This window comes from Oryx dammah, unplaced genomic scaffold (assembly GCF_014754425.2).
Source record: "Oryx dammah isolate SB20612 unplaced genomic scaffold, SCBI_Odam_1.1 HiC_scaffold_26, whole genome shotgun sequence".
Lineage (NCBI taxonomy): Eukaryota > Metazoa > Chordata > Mammalia > Artiodactyla > Bovidae > Oryx > Oryx dammah.
The window spans coordinates 20,920,965-20,940,020 of NW_024070210.1; the positions used below are offsets into that span (position 1 = coordinate 20,920,965).

General features: G+C 39.7%; 1 protein-coding gene across 1 annotated transcript in view; it reads left to right on the forward strand.

Moving 5' to 3' along the window:
• LOC120852760 (synaptojanin 2 binding protein) overlaps positions 1-18,665 on the forward strand; it is a 40,032-nt gene extending 21,367 nt beyond the window's left edge. The window contains exons 2-4 of the mRNA XM_040226176.1: positions 4,274-4,410; positions 13,406-13,501; positions 16,109-18,665. Of these exons, the coding sequence (XP_040082110.1) occupies positions 4,274-4,410; positions 13,406-13,501; positions 16,109-16,249 (374 nt within the window). The 3' untranslated portion in view covers positions 16,250-18,665. The remainder of the gene's footprint in view (positions 1-4,273; positions 4,411-13,405; positions 13,502-16,108) is intronic.
• Positions 18,666-19,056: the final 391 nt, after the last annotated feature.

Below are 19,056 nucleotides of genomic sequence, written 5' to 3' on the forward strand. Positions count from 1 at the left end.
AACATTGCCCTTGACAAAATGATCACATTGGTCCAAACTGAGATGCTTTTGAAATTGAAAGGGACTATTTTAATTGCACTGGGGACAGTATGTGTTTATCAAGATTCCCTGGCAAACCAAGATATGTGGTCCACTTTATGGAAGATTTTCCCTATACGGAGCCAATAATCATCGGTTGTATGCTAGGGTGCTGCTGCTGCTGCTGCTGCTAAGTCGCTTCAGTCGTGTCCAACTCTGTGCGACCCCGTAGATGGCAGCCCACCAAGCTCCCCCATCCCTGGGATTCTCCAGGCAAGAACACTGGAGTGGGTTGCCATTTCCTTCTCCAATCCATGAAAGTGAAAAGTGAAAGTGAAGTCACTCAGTCGTGTCCGACTCCCAGCGACCCCATGGACTGCAGCCTACCAGGCTCCTCTGTCCATGGGATTTTCCAGGCAAGAGTACTGGAGTGGGTTGCCATTGTAGACCTTCCCATTCTGATTGTTTCCAGCTGACATCTGGTTGGTGCATGCATTGGCCTGATTATTGAATATTTTCAATACTGCCATTGCTAGAAGTTACTCAATTAGGGAAAGTCTGGGTCACAGGTAATAGCCTTAATTTCCATAAGGATGAAAGTTTTTGAGTTCCACAGTCTAATCTTACCCTATGAATAGATGGATGGACATTTTAATCTGTCTTCCTTTATTTCAGGATTTTTCACATTTGTACTTTATGTTCATTCATCCTTTCTCCGTCAGACTGTCTAGTTCGGGGGTGTAGCAGGCACTACTGTTTTATTGGCAACTACTATTAAAGGAGCTACTCCACGTTTATAAAGGATTTTTTCAGACTTTATGTTATTGGACCCTACTTTCTGAGTTAGATAGGACAGAATTTATAATCCTTAGGTTACAGAAGCAGCAGCTGAGGATCAAAGGTACACTAACTTGTTTTAGTCCACATATTGGGTAAGTTATGGAGTTGAATTTGTGGCCAGGTCATCTGACTTTAATTTACTTTTGCAGACTCTAAGAGGGACAGGAAAATGGATATGTTTCTACTTGTTGTTCAAGCAGAGACTGTCCAGTTTAGCTTTATGTCTTCCTCGGGATATAATGCAATGCCTGCTGCTGCTACTGCTACTAAGTCGTTTCAGTCGTGTCCGATTCTGTACGACCCCATAGACGGCAGCCCACCAGGCTCTGCCGTCCCTGGGATTCTCCAGGCAAGAACACTGGAGTGGGTTGCCATTTCCTTTTCCAATGCATGAAAGTGAAAAGTGAAAGTGACCCCCTGGACTGCAGCCTACCAGGCTCTTCCGTCCATGGGATTTTCCAGGCAAGAGTACTGGAGTAGGGTGCCATCGCCTTCTCCAATGCAATGCCAAACATGTAGTAAATGATCAATAATGAATAAGTTGATTGAGGATTATGTAGGTATCCATAGGGCCCAGGCTTGAATTGGTAATATTACTCCTCAGTGCTTCAGACTCCTGTTTATTGCAGCAACGCTTCAAGTTAAAGGTAAGTTCAGTTTGTAAATGTTGTAGCTGAAGAAAGAGACCTTGTTAGTCTAGAAGTTCTCATATTAAGTGGTGTGGTTCATTTACAATTGATGTAGCAATAAGCGTGGCATTATAAATATGATTATATATTGTGGGGGAAGGAGTAGACTATACTTGTTTGTATATAGAAAATTTGGGGAAGATTTTTTCCACTCTTTTTTAATCACTATTCTGTAGTTTTAAATACCCAGTAGCAGAGTTCTTTTTCTTTCTAATTACTATGTTGCATTCAGCAACATAACATATACTTCCTATTCCAAGATTCCCAGAGGCAGCTCTATTGTTTGGTGAGGATATTGGATTTCACTGAAAAATTTTCTCCAAATTGTTTCTCCCAGTACTGAGACAGGCTGATTGGCCTCAGCGCACCTTGCTGAAACCTGTCACGGTCTTAAAGGTATTTCAAAGCCTTTTATAATCAAGCTCCACCTACCTTTCCATCTGATCTGAATTGCCTCTCATCCCCTTTCCAGTACCGTCTACCCACTATGATAAAAATTAGGGTTTTTCTGAGAGAAACCATTTAATAACTTAAAAGTTTTATAATCTATCCTTTAAAGAAGTTGAAGTAGTCATCTTCCAGTGGAAGTTTTTTGTATTATGTATCCTTTCCATTCTCTAGCTGCAGATACTCTGTACAGGAGGTAGGCTATTTCAATTAGACATTTCCTGCTGCTGCTTTGTTTGGCCATGTGTTTCCTTAAGTCATAGATTGATTCGCTAGTGCGTATGTTGTTAATACGATGAGGTTCACTTAGGCTTTCATCTCATCCCTCTAAGTATCTGTGTTCTGTTGAAACCAGTAGTAGGCTAGTGATTATGGCTGTATTTTTCCAGTTGTGCTGCCAGATAAATGTTTTTCATATCTGTTTTATGTGTTTCCTGATATATGTGTTTGCTATCTCTTTTCTCTTTGCACTGTGTCTTTGAATTTTACAGCACCGGATGTAAAGAAGGCCCTCTTTTCTTTCTTTTCTTTTTATTGCATAGATAAAAAGAGGCTTTTCTCTATTGCATAGATAGAAACCATATAAGTAGTTTTGTAAATGAAGCCCTTCCTACAACTTATTGTTTGATCTTTGGAAATAGTACCTTGGTAGTCATTTTCTTTTTCTTTTTTTAAATTCAATTTTATTTTATTTTGGTAAGCACACTTAAATGAGGTCTACTACCCACAGTTTCTTAAATATCTAATAAGGCTATTGTTATCTGTAGGCACAGTGTTGTACATCAGATTTCCAGAACTTCCATCTTGCAAAACTGAAACTTTATACTTGTTTAAAATAATCCCTCACTGACGTGAAGAATAGAATGGTGGTTGCCAGGGGCTAGGAAGAGCAGGAAATGGGTAGTTGCTAATCAATAGGTTATTAGTTATCTATAGTAAATAAGACACAGGTTCTGGGACAATCCTCTGGAGGAGGGCATGGCAACCCACTCCAGTGTTCTTGCCTGGAGAATCCCATGGACAGAGGAGCCTGGTGGGCTACAGTCCGTAGGGTCGTGAAGAGTCAGACACGACTGAAGCAACTTAACACACACACACAGTGAATAAAGACTAACACACAGTGATAGTCACTATACCCAAGGATGTAGTTGTTTGCACTTGAGGCATAAAAGGAAAGAAGAATGAATTTGTTGGTTTAGTCCTGTCATGAACTGTCATCAGTTACCTTTTTCTGCCACCACCTCAATTCAAAACAGAAAAAAATAAATGAGCTCCCAAGGCCATTTTTTCCAAAGCACCACCATACACAAACTCTTCTGAAGGCTGGGAGAAATATACAGGGGAAGGTTTGTTTAAGAATCTCCCTCTCAATAAGGAACAGTTCATTTGCCAACTAGTTAAACGCGTTGCTTCTTCTAAGCAGGAAAGTCAATATTTTAGATCCTCCAAAAGCTACCAACAGAATCTAAATCAAATATGAGCAGCACATCTTAGAATTGCCTTAATTGCCTATGGTCTAGAAAGCTGACCACTAAGTGCTGAAGAATCCAAATGTGAAATACTTAGTCTTGGGAGCCTGGGAGAATGGCTCCTAATTCTTTTGTTTATTGGTTGGGAGAAGTGTTTTGGGGGTAGAGAGATTATCATAAAGGCAAGAAAGAGCTCAGAGCCAAGAGGCCTCGGTTCCTGCCGTGATTTTGCTCTCAGGGGTGGGGGTCAGCGGGCTGAGGCTGTCACGGCTTTCAGGAAGCAGTGTAAACTGATGAAGACAAATACATTCTGTGCAATGATGCATCTTGTGAGCTCCACGGTGGCTCTGCAGGCAGCTAGGCTGGGGAGAGGCTGAGCTAAAGTTAAGCAGGGTGCTTTCCTGCAAGGCTTCTCAGAGCCTTTCATGTCATTATAATGACAGGTGATATTTATTAATCACTTACTCTGAGCCATCACAGTGCTAATGACTTTGAAAAAAATTTTTTTTTCTTTTTGTATTCAACTAACCATGTTGATCACTGTGTTTGTATTTTTAGCCCTGGCTGGTCTGATTGAGTAACTCTGGGTACCCTTGACCTCTGTTAGTGATACTAATCACTGATCTTGCCCACTACTAGCCACCAGCTACATCAGTCTGGACTTCCCCACCCCGCTTACCTCCCCCCCCACCACTCCGTAACCCCTACCCCTGCCACAAGGCCTTCCCTTTCTCTTCCTCCTTATCTTCTTTAACCTCTTTCTGCCTCTTCACCCCTATCTCCTTTACAACTCCTCCATGATTTTCTTAGGGCTGGGCTTCAACATCGTCGGTGGGACAGATCAGCAGTATGTCTCCAATGACAGTGGCATCTTCGTCAGCCGCATCAAAGAGAACGGGGCTGCGGCCCTGGATGGGCGGCTCCAGGAGGGTGATAAGATCCTCTCGGTGAGAACTGGTTTCCGCCTCCTTCACTGTCCCTGGCTCCTTAGTCACTAGTGCCTAACCCCAACCCCTTCCTTGGGAAGATTCCTGCCTGCCTTTTTGGATCTGGAAATACAGTAATTCCCTCACAGACGAATGCATTCCAGTCTGAGAGCAAGTTCTTAAGGCTGATTTGTTCGTAAGTCCAACAAAGTGAGTCTCAGTACCCAGCTAACACAATTGGCTACATAGTACTATAGTTCTATAATAGGTCTATAATATTTTTCACGCAAATAATGCATTGAAAACAGAAAATGAAACATTTTAAATCTTACAGTCCAGTACCTTGAAAAGTAGAGGAGTACAACAGCTGGCATACAGGGGCTGACAGTGAGTGAACAGGCAAGCAGAGTTATTGGAGGAGGGAGAAGAGGTGGGAGATGAGAGAGCTGGAGGGTGCTCAGCTACAGGAGAGGGAGGGCAAGCTGCAGTTTCATCAGGCCTTTCATGACTGGACATTCGAACACACACTTGCATCTTTAAATGTTCGTATGTAGGGGACTTACTGTATCCAGATTGCAGAGTTTGGTAAGAGGGGCCTTGATCCGTTATCTTTTCCAACCCTGCCATAGAGCATGGAAGATAGTACCTCACGCAATGGAGAAGGCAAATTAAGTCGAGAATGTGAGGGATTGGTGTGTGGGAAAGGGACTTAAAACTCACATTTTTTTGTTGTTCTTTTGTTATACTTTATTACTTCCTTTTGTTGATTAAACACTAAAGTGAGTCTTCCTTTACTCCAAAATTGGAGACAAAAGAGGAAGGTAGAAATTGTGTCCTTTTAGATTCAAAGACCTTTTTAAACTCATTATTTAGAGGAAATTTGGAATGCAGTCTGATTTGGTTATCTATCCACCCTGCTCCCACTTCACCCTGCTAATGTCTCTAAGAGGGCATTGACTACATGGTAACCATTGATTTTATTATTTTCTGGAAGTTCCTCAAGGGCTCAAACTACATCTTTTTTTAACCATTTATATTCTAGCACAGTGTTTAATATATATTTAACAAATTAACAAGTTAAGAAATTTAAGAACACCTGGAAAGGTTGGCTGATCTAGAATATAAATAATAGCATCATGGATGGTAATACCCCATTTTAATCCTTCTCACTGATTGTTTTGCCTCTTTACTGTCTCCTAGGCCCTATTAATCTGTGAGATAAAGACAATAATAATCTACCTAAGTTTAGAAGCAGGTTATTTCTTATTGCTCCTAGGAAAAAGACATTCTGAAAACATGAAGTCAACTTGAGTGATGTGTTAAGGAAAACTTGAGAATGGGTTGTTAAGATTAAAGTGTAGCATGTAGTTGGAGACTATGCAGTGTAATATTTTGACACATAACAGCATTCTCTTCAAAATACTGGGAACTAGGCTTCATGGTGAAGAGGGACCTGAAAAACGTAGGGTTAAGAAGAGAGTCATTCTTCAAAAGGCTTTGGTTAAAGATAAATCATTGAAAAATGAGAATAATTTAAAGGTTTTGAGCATTCTATGCCAAGCAGTATACTGAGAACTTTAAACTTATTTAGTATTATAGCAACCCTATGAGGTGGGTATAATTGTTATGCGTATTTTGCAGCTAAGGAAGCTTAGTGAGGTCAAACAGCTTGCCCAAGGTCATATAACTAGTAGATGGCAGAGGACTTGGTCTGCAAATTTGGAACCTCTACTTTTAACCCATATACTATATTATCTCCTAAAAGATAAATGAGGAGCTGGGGTTCTTTATCCTAAAGAGAAAGTTGCATGCTGAATTAGTAGAGTTTATGTATGGTTTTACATAAAAACTGAAATTAGTCTTTTCTATTAAGGGTAAAATGATAGAACAAAAGGACATACACCTCAGTATGAGAGAATTTATTAGACCTGAGCCAAGATAAAGGAGCCTTTTGTATGTGAACCATCACCTCAGAGAGAAAAGAAATTACTGGAAGGCCACTCAAGTGTTTTTAAAAGAGATGGTAGGAGATAAATATCAACAAAGAGAAAAGTAGATGTCTAAAAACCTCAGCTCAATTGTCTTTAAAATTTATAGCAGAGAACTTGACTTTATCAAAATACAAAAAAATTATTATAAAGATCTTTTGCAAGATATAAAACATTGCAACTATATATAAGACATATTCCAAAGAATGATTCAAGTTTATGTTCTGGCCAGATAAGGAAGAGGTATGTAAAAGAAGGGAAGAGAAAATGCCAGGCAAACAAGGCAAAAATATAAGACAGTATTCTTACCTGGGAAATTCCATGGATAGAGGAGCCTGGTGGGCTGTAGTGCATGGGGTCACAAAGAGTTGGGACATGACTTAGCAACTGAGCACCCAGGGTATCTCACTATTGTTTGGGCTTCCATGGTGGCTCAGTGGTAAAGAAGCTGCCTGCCAGTGCAGGAGATGTGGGTTCATTCCCTGCGTCGAGGAGATCCCCTGGAGAAGAAAATGGCAACCCACTCCAGTATTCTTGCCTGGGAAATCCCATGGACAGAGGAGCCTGGTGGGCTACAGTCCATGGGGTCGCAGAAGAGTCAGCGACTAACCACAGCAACAGCCCTCTTCCCTCCTTCACCACACCTCAGGGAATGCAGTCACCCTCACCACAGGGCCCCTCTTATTCTTTGCCTTCATCATAAGACAGATCCTGAGAGAAATAGAGAAGACCGAAGAAAAGACGGAGCTTATACAAGAGGAAAAGGCCAGCCTGCTCTCTGTTTATCTAGGGCTACATTCTTTGTCTCCAGTTCCCCTTCTAAGAGTGTGTTGCAAAATTTAAATTCTAGATCCCTTTTCTTAAGAAACACTGTCTCACCATTCTGTTCCCTTTGTGTCCTTAAGTGTACTTGTTAGGCGTTAACCATTAAATGGTTCCACCTGTTCTTGAGCTTGCTTTATCTCTTTGATGTACTTAAGTGCTCATTTATAATTAACTTTGGAGTCTCTATAAAATGAAGCTAAATTATTTATTGGCCTGTATTCCCATTTGTTCTTTAAGGGCTTCCATATTTTCCTCACATGGTTATTTTTCCATGTTGTAAAACTTGCTCCAACTATATCTGGTGCTAGGTAATCAGACTAAGAATATGTCCTTTCTTTAGTATATATTCATTTTTGGTAACTAATAGAAGTATCATTAAATGACCTAGATTTCATGTGAGTAATTATTGACTATTAGTTTAAAGCTTCCCTGGTGGCTCAGATGGTAAAGAATCTGCCTGCAGTGCAGGAGACGAGTTTGATCCCTGAGTCAGGGAGATCCCCTGGAGAAGGGAATGGCTACCCACTCCAGTATTCTTGCCTGGAGAATTCCATGGACAGAGGAGCCTGGCGGGCTACTGCCATGTGGTCACAAAGAGTTGGACATGACTGAGCAACTAACACTTTCACTTTTCACTTAGGAGATCAGTTGGAAACTAGAAACTCTCATCCAGTCAGTTACAGAGACATTGAAATATGCAGGATCCTTTAGACGGAGTACCTCTAAGGAAAAGTCCTTGTTTTCTCATCTCTTTTAGCACCATGTTCGCCTGTAGCTGGCACAGAGGAAGCATCTAGTAAGCTAGTTGCTCTGTGAATGAAGCTCTGTCACCTAGGAGCTTATAGCAAATGCAGAATATTAGGAATGAATTATAACATAACTGACGTTTTTGGTTTGACTTTATTAATTGGAACTAGATAATCTTTTTTTTTTTTCCTTTAATGAAAAAAGAGGATCCCTCCCCCCAAATTGTAATTCATTTCAAGATTTGGGGGAAGAATTAAATTATCCAGAGTATAATCTGAGATCAGTGCTTACTAAATTGAACCCATTCTTTCTCTGTATCTTACACATCTGCATTTATATTATCCTATAGTTAGCACTCCAGTAACTCTTACATTATCCTAAATGTTAGATTATCTTAATGTCATGCAAAATTATTAATCATCCAAGAAGGCTTATTTTAACTCAGTTTACTCCTTTTCTAAGGCAGGAAATGGGAAACTCATTTTTAAATACTGATAACAGCCATAGTCAAAGCAAAAAACCGTATGACTCCCCCATCGGTTAACTAGAATACCACAATCTTAACACTGATCATTCAGTTAACAAAATTTTCTAGCATGTTTCAAATCTATCATATGTCAAGTTTAATACAACTTACAGTACCATGAATTAACGAAACTGAAGTAACAAGTTTAGCAGTATTCTAAGATTTCTCAGTTGAATAGCTCTTGGTAGTAAAATTGAGGTCCAAGGACCATCTGCCCATCACCTGGGAGTTTATTACAAATGCAGAGTCTCAGGAAACAGCCTGTGGATAAATTTTGAGAAGCACAGCTATAGGCAAGTGTTTTTCAAACATTTCAAATTATGACCTGTAATGGGAAATGCACGCACACACACATAAGCAAAGTTAAACAAAATAATACCTATCTCTTCTGTATATGATGCATTTTGATATGTTGTGTTTTCTAATTTCACTTATTTAAAATTATTTCTCATATTTAAAATTAAATTCTAATCTTGACCCACTGGATTGACTTCACTATCTTTTGTAATGGGTCAACAAACCTGTCTTCAGAAAATCACTACTCCAGTAAATGGAAAATCATTGATGGAGTCTAGATGCATAGACTATGGGTTAAGTAGGGTAAGTAGACTGGGTGTGGAGAAAGCTTCAAGCAATTTAGGTTAAAGCTAACTCAAACTTCAGAATCACCAGATTACTAGAATAGGGCCTAATAAATTGCACTTTTAACAAATCCCCAAGTTAATGCTGCTGGTCCTGAGACCATTCTTTGCGAACCTTTGGTTTATATTATTAGGTTGGTACAAAAGTAACTGCAGTTTCAAACCATGAATTTTCAATCATTATAACTAGGATCAAACATACCTTTATTAATCAAAATAGGAACTGTTACAATCAACACATTTTTGCCAATGAGAAATAAGTTTTTTTATTCCTGTAGGGTAAAGATCTGTACTTTGGGATTCGATGAACTCTTGGAAAGCATTTTCTGCCTCAGCTGGTTGTGGAAGCATTTTGCCTGCAAAAAATTGTTGAGGTACTTGAAGGGTAGTCAGTTGGCGAGAGGTTAGGTGAATATGGCCCATGAGGCAAAATGTCATAGTCCAGTTCGTTCAACTTTTACAGCATCGGTTTTGTGATGAGCAGTTGGACGTTGTCATGGAGAAGAATTGGCCCTGTTCTGTTGACCGATGCCAGAGGCAGGCATTGCAGTTTTCAGTGCATCTCTCAATTTGCTGAACATACTTCTCAGATGTAACAGTTGCACCAGGATCAGACGGGCCTCAGACCCCCAAACAGTGACCGTGACCTTTTTTTCATGCAAGTTTGGCTTTGAGAAGTACTTTGGCGCTTCTTCTCAGTTCAACCACTGAGTTGGTCATCGCCAGTTGTCGTATAAAATCCACTTTTCGTCACATGTCACAGTCCAAGAAATGGTTTGTTTTGTTGAGTACAATAAGAGAAGACAACACTTCAAAAATGACGTTTTTTTTGTTGTTTTTTGGTCAGCTCATGAGGCACCCACTTATCAAGCTTTGTCATCTTTCCAAAATACTTCAAATGCTCAATGACCTTGAATGGTCGATGTTGAGTTCTAGGACAACTTCTTGTGTCATTGTAAGAGGATCAGCTTCTGTGATTGCTTTCAGTTGGTTGGTATCAACTTTCAGCAGCCAACCACTGCACTTCCATCTTCAAGGCTCTCGTCTCCTTTGCAAAACTTCTTGAACCACCACTGCACTGTACGTTCATCAGCAGTTCCTGGGCCAAATGTGTTGCTGATGTTGCAAGTTGTATCCACGGCTTTATGACCCATTTTGAACTCAAATAAAAAATTTTTTTGAATTTGCTGTTTGTCTAACATCAATCATTTCTATAGTCTAAAATAAATATAAAATAAACAGTAAGTAATAAGTCACTATTAAAAGAACATAAAGCAGGAAATGCACTTTAAACGATGTAGAGCATAACCATATTTAAGAATGTATCCCAATATCAAATGGCAAATTTCCACAGTGTAGAACCACAATTACTTTTGCACCAACCTAATAGGATTGCAATAGAGTGGATTCCACATATATTTAGGATTAAAATCTACAGCACTTGGAAGTTCGTCTGTATGAGCTGGAATCTGTAAAACACTTAGAGGAGGTAAATATTAGAAAGCAAATTCAGCTTTAGAATAGAGAGATGTATACTTTTGAAGAGAGAAAGAATCAGTTTTATGGAGCTGTTTTACCTCCCACATACTTAGGCAAAGGATGAGAAATGATTCTTTAAAAATGAAATTACCTTTGCATTTCTAAAAGGCTTTAAAAAAATTTTTTTTAAGCAATTAGAGTAACTGACCTCTTAGAATACCTTTAGAAAACTAAGAGGGTTGAGAGGTATGATTGTGCTCTTCTTTTGTCTGATGTCATCCAATGTCTTTCTTCCCTGTTGTCAAAAGGAAGCTTATGTGAGGACCAAGATTACACTTGCCTTCCCAGCAACAAGTGCTAAAGAAACTTCTTGAAGCAGGGAAGATACCAGAAACTTAAAACAACCTTTTACGTATATAGTTTTGATACAGAACTGTATCAAAACTTCATGGGAACAGCAAACTCTAAAACTACAGTAGATATAGACACACACACACACACTCTCACACAAGAGAAAAAAAGAAAAAGCAATCCAAGCACAACACTAAAGATGGTCACCAAACCACAGGAGGAGAAAACCAGAGAGGAATGGAGAAGAAAGACCTACAAAAACAAACTGAGAACAGGGCCTTCTTTGTGTCCCAGTGGTATTTAATCCACCTGCCAGTGCAGGAGACATGGGTTCTAGCCCTGGTCCAGGAAGATCCCACATGTGTTGGGACAACTAAGCCCACGCGTCACAACTATTGACCCTGTGCCCTGGAGCCCGGGAGCCAAAACTACTGAACCCATGCTCCTGCTGCTCAGTAGCTTCAGTGGTGTCTGACTGTCCGCAACCCCAGGCATTGTAGCCAGCCAGCCTCTTCTGTGCATGGGCTTTTTCAGGCAAAAATACTGGAGTGGGTTGCCATTTCCCCCTCTGGGGGATCTTCCTGACCCAGGGGTTGAATCTGCATCTTGTGCATCCCCTGTACTGCGGGCGGATTCTTTACTGCTGAGCCACTAGGGAAGCCTGGGCATCACAACCTCGGAAGCCCTCGCACCCTAGAGCCTGTGCTCCATAACAAGAGAAGCCACTGCAATGAGAAGCCCCCACGCTGCAGCTAGAGGGCACCCCACACAGCAGTGAGACCCAGCACAGCCAAATCTTTTTTTAAAAAAAGGAGAAAGCAGCACTAAGAGGATATTAAGAAACCTTAAGGGGAAAGGAAAGAAAATGGAGAGAATGTTTGTCATAAGTTCCCAGTATTCTCAAAAAAGATAAGACAGGGATCTGCTGAGAAAAGAGATGGAATTGGAGTTTGATGGTAGGAAAGGTCTTGGGAACAGCTACCCACTGCATATATATTAGGGAGTTCACCTGATGAGAAGGATTGTAAAGGTACAGCAGAAGCCAGCTCACATGGGTCTGTGGTGGAAAACGTGACTGTGTATCTTTCTCTCGGAATATTGAGCTCACTGATGACAAGGAAAAGAAATGCAGTGTGTTGCCCAGGACTGGAAAGATGGTAGAAGATCATGGTGATAAGGGATTCCAGTCGTTTTCCAAATGCCTTTTTGAAATAGTAGGAACTCCTAGATGTGTAAAAGGCACTGATGAGAATGAAGAGATTTTCAGAGGTATAGGAAATATGGAGAAAGTAGATTTTTTATCTTTTTTTTTTTTTTAAGTTTGAGATACTGGAGCTGAAGCATGCCTAATGTTGAAGTGGAAGGCTTATGCCGTTGGTGACTAGAATGGAATAGAGCTGGAACCCTTCAGTTTGGACAGTTAATAAGGCCAGAGTGATTATGGAGTTATTCAGCAAGAATATTGACAGGGAAAAGACTGGAGGGCTAGTTATGAACCTCTTGGAGAAGGGAAACCGTGACAAGGAAGATGAGAAGGTTGAATAAGTAAATGACTTGAGCTTCAGCAGAGGAAAGAATAGCTGGTGAGTCAGGATGGAGGAGTAATAGTACAGAAGGAGCAGTAAGAGGCAAGAGCACTTTAGTATTCCTTCCAGGGTATAAAACCCTTAGCCCTAGCTTCTACAGTTACTATGACTTTGGGTCAATTACCTAACCTGGCTAAGCTTCAGGTTTGGTTTTTTTTTAATCGCTGAAAACAAGATAAAAATAATGTCTACCTCATAGGATTGTGATTACTCAATGAGTAATGTATGAAAGCATATAGAACAGAACCTACCAAATATATTAGATGTTCTTGCTGCCATTGCCAGGTATGAAAGCTAAGGAGATTTTACATAAAGTGGGCTACACCGTATCCCTTGAGTACAGCATAGACTAGGTATTGCTTGTGGCCAGTGTCACTCCTGACCCTGAGAAGTGTTGATAGCAGAGGCCCTTTGTATCTCTTACCTTTAGGTGGTAGGACTCAGCTTCACCAGAACATTTTTAGTAGTTTGTATCATCACAGAAATATGTTTTTTAGTAAATTTGAGGAGGATAGGAATATCCAAGGAGTCAGTGGAAATTGTTCAGAATAGAACAAAAACAATAGGAGAGGCTAGTCGATTTATACCACATCAAACTAAATTGTAGGAGAGCTTCCTAGAGTTACATTTCTAGAGCTGAAGCTGGCCCGGCCATGCCAGGGATTAAAAATATAAAGGGTATAGAGTGGTAACCTGGAAGACCTGTAGCTTTGAAGATGAAAAAGTTATTCTGAGTTCTAAGTAACTTTACCCCTTCTCCTAGCCCTTGGAATTGTCTGTTTTTAAATCTGTGGTCACATGTAAGTAAATCTTTTGATTTATGAGAGTTCACACTCTGTATCTTTCACTACTTTTCCTTGCTGTTTTTGACAGGTCAACGGCCAAGACCTAAAGAACCTGCTGCACCAGGATGCTGTGGACCTCTTCCGTAATGCGGGCTATGCTGTGTCCCTGAGAGTGCAGCACAGGGTAGGTGTCATTTGCCATCACCGGGTTTTTGTGACATTGTTGTGAATTAATTATGTGGTGTAATCTTCAGTAGTGTGTTTGGCTTTTTTCCTTCCCCTCTCATTCTTTTGAAGAGATTATCTGTGCATAGGCAAGGGTGTTCTGAGACTTCTCCTAATCATTAAAGGAAATTCTTAACTACATTTGCAACCCAGTAGCTTCAAGATAATATGCCCTAAAGATAAAGCTTGACAACCAAATTAAAATAAATCGGGAAGAATATAACTGGGCCCATTTTATTTCTTAGTAGAGGAAACATATGTCTTCCCTTGAACATTTTTATTTATGAAACTCCTAAGTGACAGAGGTGGTGGGTTTTTTGATATCCACTATGTGCTTTTCCCTATCGTCATCTTAAACACTTTTCTTATCATCGTGGGGATCCTCTTGACCAAAGCCCTCATGCTCAAAGGGGACCTCTAGGAGAAAAGAAATGAGATTCAGAATTTGATCAAGACAGCTACCTATCCCTATATCCTCTCCTTAGTTCCTAGTGTTTTATTATTTGCATGAAAAGAAGAAAAGCCTGAGTGGACATAATCCTGTAGCATGAAGGACTTTGGAATGCACTTATAACACAGGTTCACTGTGTCTTTAAAGTTGCTCTCTCTTAAACTGATGCTGTCTTTGCCTCACCCAACTCCTGAGTGAGGCTTCAGAGACTGAAGAATTCAACAGGAGATAGTGAAAGAAGTGTAAATGGCACAAGGCATGAAGGATCTGAGAAACAGCCAGGGTTGCAAGCAGAATCTGGGTGTGATAGATTAGGAAACCAGGTCAATAGGAGACGTTAGTATTCAGCTGCTTCTGCCTTGGCCCTTCTATGTTTCTAAAGCATGGGAGAAAGTATTGATATGCAACAAACAAAGGCAAGCAAATATAGGCATACACTCTAATATGATTAGAGTTAATTTTGAAGGCATGTGAGTTCATTTTTTAAGGAAACATCCGTAAATAACTCCAAACAAAACAGATTGTTCTGGTCAAGGAATTGGCCTATAAAAGCCATGTCTTTGTATTGAGCGTGTTCTCTCAGGACATCTCATCTGGAAATGAATGAAAGCTATAGGGGGGGTATAAGATAGAAAAGGTAGTTTTTTCAGTCTTGTCTTTCAGTTTGAGGGGTCAGAATTTCATGGACTAATGAAATTAAATCTAACTAAAACAAGACAGCTTCACAATTACTAAGTTATCTATTACCAGTTAATATTAATCTAGTTCGAAAAGATACATGCCCCCAACATTCATAGCTGTGCTGTTTACGATAGCCAAGACATAGAAGCAACCGAACTGTCCAGTGACAGTTGACTAGATAAAGAAGATATGGGGTGTGTTTGTATGTGGTAATGGAATATTACTCAGCCATAAAGAATAAAATATTGCCATTTGCAGCAACATGAATAGACCTAGAGATTAACATATTAAGTAAAATAAATCAGAGAAAAACAAATACTGTATCATATCACTTATATGTGAAGTCTAAAAAACAATGAGGCAAATGAACTTATTTATGAAACAGAAAGAGACTCACAAACATAGAAAAAAATTTAGGGTTACCAAAAGGGATAGTGGAGGCAGGGCAAGAGATAAATTAGGAGTTTCAGATTAACATATATACACTATTATATATAAAGTAAATAATAAGAACCTTCTGTATAACCCAGGGAGCTCTGTTTGGTATCTTGTAGTAGCCTATGATGGAAAAGAATCTGAAAAAGAATATATTTATGTATATACTGAATCACTTTGCTGAAACAAACACAGCATTATTAATTAACTGTACTTCAATTTTTAAAAATGGTTTTTTAAAAAAAGTTGATGTTAAGAGAGGCTACCTTTTACAAGATTGACTGAAATGAAGAAAAATTACCAGCCTCAAAAGGGAATGTTTCGGCAATGGAAAATTATAACTGTTAGGATCTGAAATTTTTTAACTTATTTACGTTTGAATCTTTTACCTCCATTCCATATAAGTTTCACCTTTATCTTTGCCTAGAATTACAGAATGGGGGATGAAGGACAGGACCCCATCTTCAGAAGGAGTAGGTACCTTTCAGGAATTGAAAAGTATTTCTAAATAATGGCATTGCGCCTGTCCCATTGCTCAGATCTGCTGTTATTACACGCTGACTACTGATAAATCTTTCTCGATAAACGTTTCTAGAAAGATGGACACCCCTGCCCTTGCCCAGTAATTTCCAGGCTTCCTATAGGATCAGTAGGCTTCATTTCATATCTTCATTTTCCTGGTATGGTATACATATAGTTTAGTGGAGACAGTGCAGAAATAGGAAGAGGTTATCTGACTTATCTGACTTGGGTCCCTTTAGGTCAGTAGCACAGCAAGGTTAAATGCCTTTCCATCAGACTGACTTTCTTTCCCAAGAATCAGTGACATTGATGCATCAGCTCCGGAAAGAGAGAGGACACCTTGTGTTTGGTAGTGCTTAGGGCGCACAGCTTTGAGTGATGCAGAGACTGCTGACCCAGGTAACGTGTCAGCTTGGACACTGCAGTTGTGGTAAACACACATTGTCACTAGAGTTAACATTTTTCTTTCCCTTCCAGTTACAGGTGCAGAATGGGCCCATAGGACCTCAAGGCGAAGGGGAGCCAAGTGGTATTCCCATAACTATGGTGCTGTTGCCAGTGTTTGCCCTCACCATGGTAGCAGCCTGGGCCTTCATGAGATACCGGCAACGACTTTGAAAAACTTGCTTTCTTCCTGTGCTCCCAAAGAAGAAGATACATTTCTCTTTTTCACTCACCCTCTCCTGCCAGTCTTCCATAACTTTTCCCTCTACATAGCCAGCTCATGATTTCAAGAGACTGCTACCCAACCAGAATCTTGCTATTCAAAATCTCTGAATCCTCATTTTTCTCATGGGAGAGTAAAGGCAGTGTCTGAAGGAAACCCGAAAGAAGGACTTGCCTAGAACAAACGAAGAGTTATATATTTTACTAGACCCACCAATAGAAGTTCAGCTACAACCCAAAAAATGGGAAAGATCCAGTCTTCCCATCACCCTGCAGTATTCCTTTTTTTCTTACCTGGCATGCATCAAAGGCCAGCTGTAATAAGAGGAAAAAGGGATTTTTCTCTTTAATGATCTTCCTTGGGAAGTTTTTGTGGCCTTTTATTTAATTTCTAACTATTAATACCTACTTGGGCACCTACTTTGTATCAAACAAAGATGATTGAACATTTCTACTTTTTAAAACAAATATATATATATATATACACACACGCACACACACATATATATATACGTACATATTCATGTATGATATTATAATAGTGATGCCTTACGGAGAATTAAAGAAGTGGAAAGCAACTCTGGTTTCTAGGTTTCTGCTGTAAGGATTAAGTGATAGTCTTCAGTAGAAGAATTCAGTATGTAGCAAGAGTAATAGAGTGAGACTTAAAAGAGGATAGCAATCTGAGTCATTTTAAAAAACGAAAACTAAAGCAACTAATTAAGAATCTTAGAACAGTATTTCTTCTTCATAATACCTGTGGTGACAACTGAGGTAAAATACCATAATCCAGCTTTGTGCAAACAAGTCTTTAAAAAACTTGGGAGATGTAAACATAAATCTTACTAGTCTCTGGACTGCTCTAGTGACTGTCTTGGTACCTTACAGTCCTGTTAAAGGATCAACTGGAATGACTGTAGTTAGAGTATGAGGCCAAACCAACCCAGTGAAAACACTCAGGCCATCTACCAGTCTTTCTGTTTCTGTTAACAGGCAACCTCTGAGAGAGGGACTGCTCCCCAGTGGGACGGGCATGAAATCAGCTCTCCTTCAACTCAAGTTAAAACGGTTTGGATTGCTGATTTTTCTTTTTTTGAAAGGTTTTAAGCACTGGTTATGGCTTTTAATGAATGAAGTATTTTGCAAGGAAGGGGAAGAAAGTTTTGTTTGTTTTAGGGGCTCTGGAAGTTTGGTTTATGTTTTGTGGGAAAACTTATGGATGAATGGATATTAGGGAATACCAAGGGCACTAATGAGATGGGAACCCTCCTGTTCTTGTGGTATTGAAGGTTGATTTTAAAGCACTCATGAGAGCTGAACCAAGGCTAATTTTCTGGCTTAAAGAAAATCATTTCCATCCTCTACGTATACTTGGCAGGCTATAGGCTTTACATAATCTTGGCAGCAAGAGTACGAAAACTTTCCCTCAGGACTCAAGAATTCAGTTGTGTCCAATTTTTAGCATGGATAATCTGATAAGAATTTTACAAATGTTTGTTGGACATCAGGTTTGTTACGACTTCTACAAAGAAGTAAAATACATAGCCTCCATCCTGAAGGGTTTTTTTTTTGTTTGTTTTTTTGTTCCATTTGGGAAGAGAACACTTTTACACATAAAATAGTATACAGTTACCTGCATAGACAGGACAATGCAAGTTAGGGTCAAATTTATATTGTAAACAACAAAAGGGATGGTTACTGAGAATTGAGGCACTTGAGAAAGTTCTATGGAGGAAGAGGTCAAATTACCAGTCTAGTTAAGAGAATTCATAAATAGATGAGAAGATAAAAGTATATCCTAAGGTTAAGTAATAGTTGAGAACAATAATAAAAGAAATGGCACTATTCAGAATTGGATGCAGCAGCAAAGACGTGCACTTTTTTTTTAAAGGAATTCAGAAAAAGAAAGCTGTTGATGGCATCAGGCCAGAGTGGAAAGAGAAGGCTTTTAAAACTAAAAATCTCAGTTAAGACTTCGCCTCTGGGTCACCTATTGGTAGAAGAAGAAACTTTGTGTAAACAATCCTGAGGATTTCTGCCTTCAGACCTGAACAGTTTAATACCTCTGAAACTCAACTTAGACAACTGCATTCATAGATTCCATGGAGAAACCCTCACAGTATTCCGCTTCTCGCCTCAGCCAGCCCCACTGTGGAGGCGCAACGTCGGGTGCCCTTCCTGTATTGGGAGGGATGTTCAGCAGCTTCTGCAGTGGGCCTGCTTTCCTCCCAGGATTCCTCTCAGGGTTTGAACATTAACTCCTGAGAGGACCTTGAGACATACAACAGGAAGCAAGTGGCAAGCAGGATGGAAAGCTATTTCATCTTTTGTGTGTTGGCATATGTAAATAAAAACACCTATCACATCATTGGTAGAAGTTTTGCTTGGATAATAGGGATTCTGATACACTTGAATAATTCAGGTTTTCTCTGGAATTGTATTCAAAAGTCAATAGGGACTTCTCTGGTTGTCCGGTGGTTAAGAATCCACCTTCCAATGCAGTGGACACAGGTTTGATCCCTGGTTGGGGGACTAAGGTCCCTTATGCCTCAAGGCAGCTAAGCCTGCACCACAACTACTGAGCCTAAAGTATACTAGAGCCCACGAGTCACAGCTAAGACCAGCTGCAGTCTAATTAAAAAACAAAGATCAATACATTAAAAGGTTTAGGCAGGTATGCCACTTATATTCTTATTTCTGATTTTCTAGATAATTAAATGACTATAAGTGAAGTATTGGAGTCCATTGTAGGTCATTAA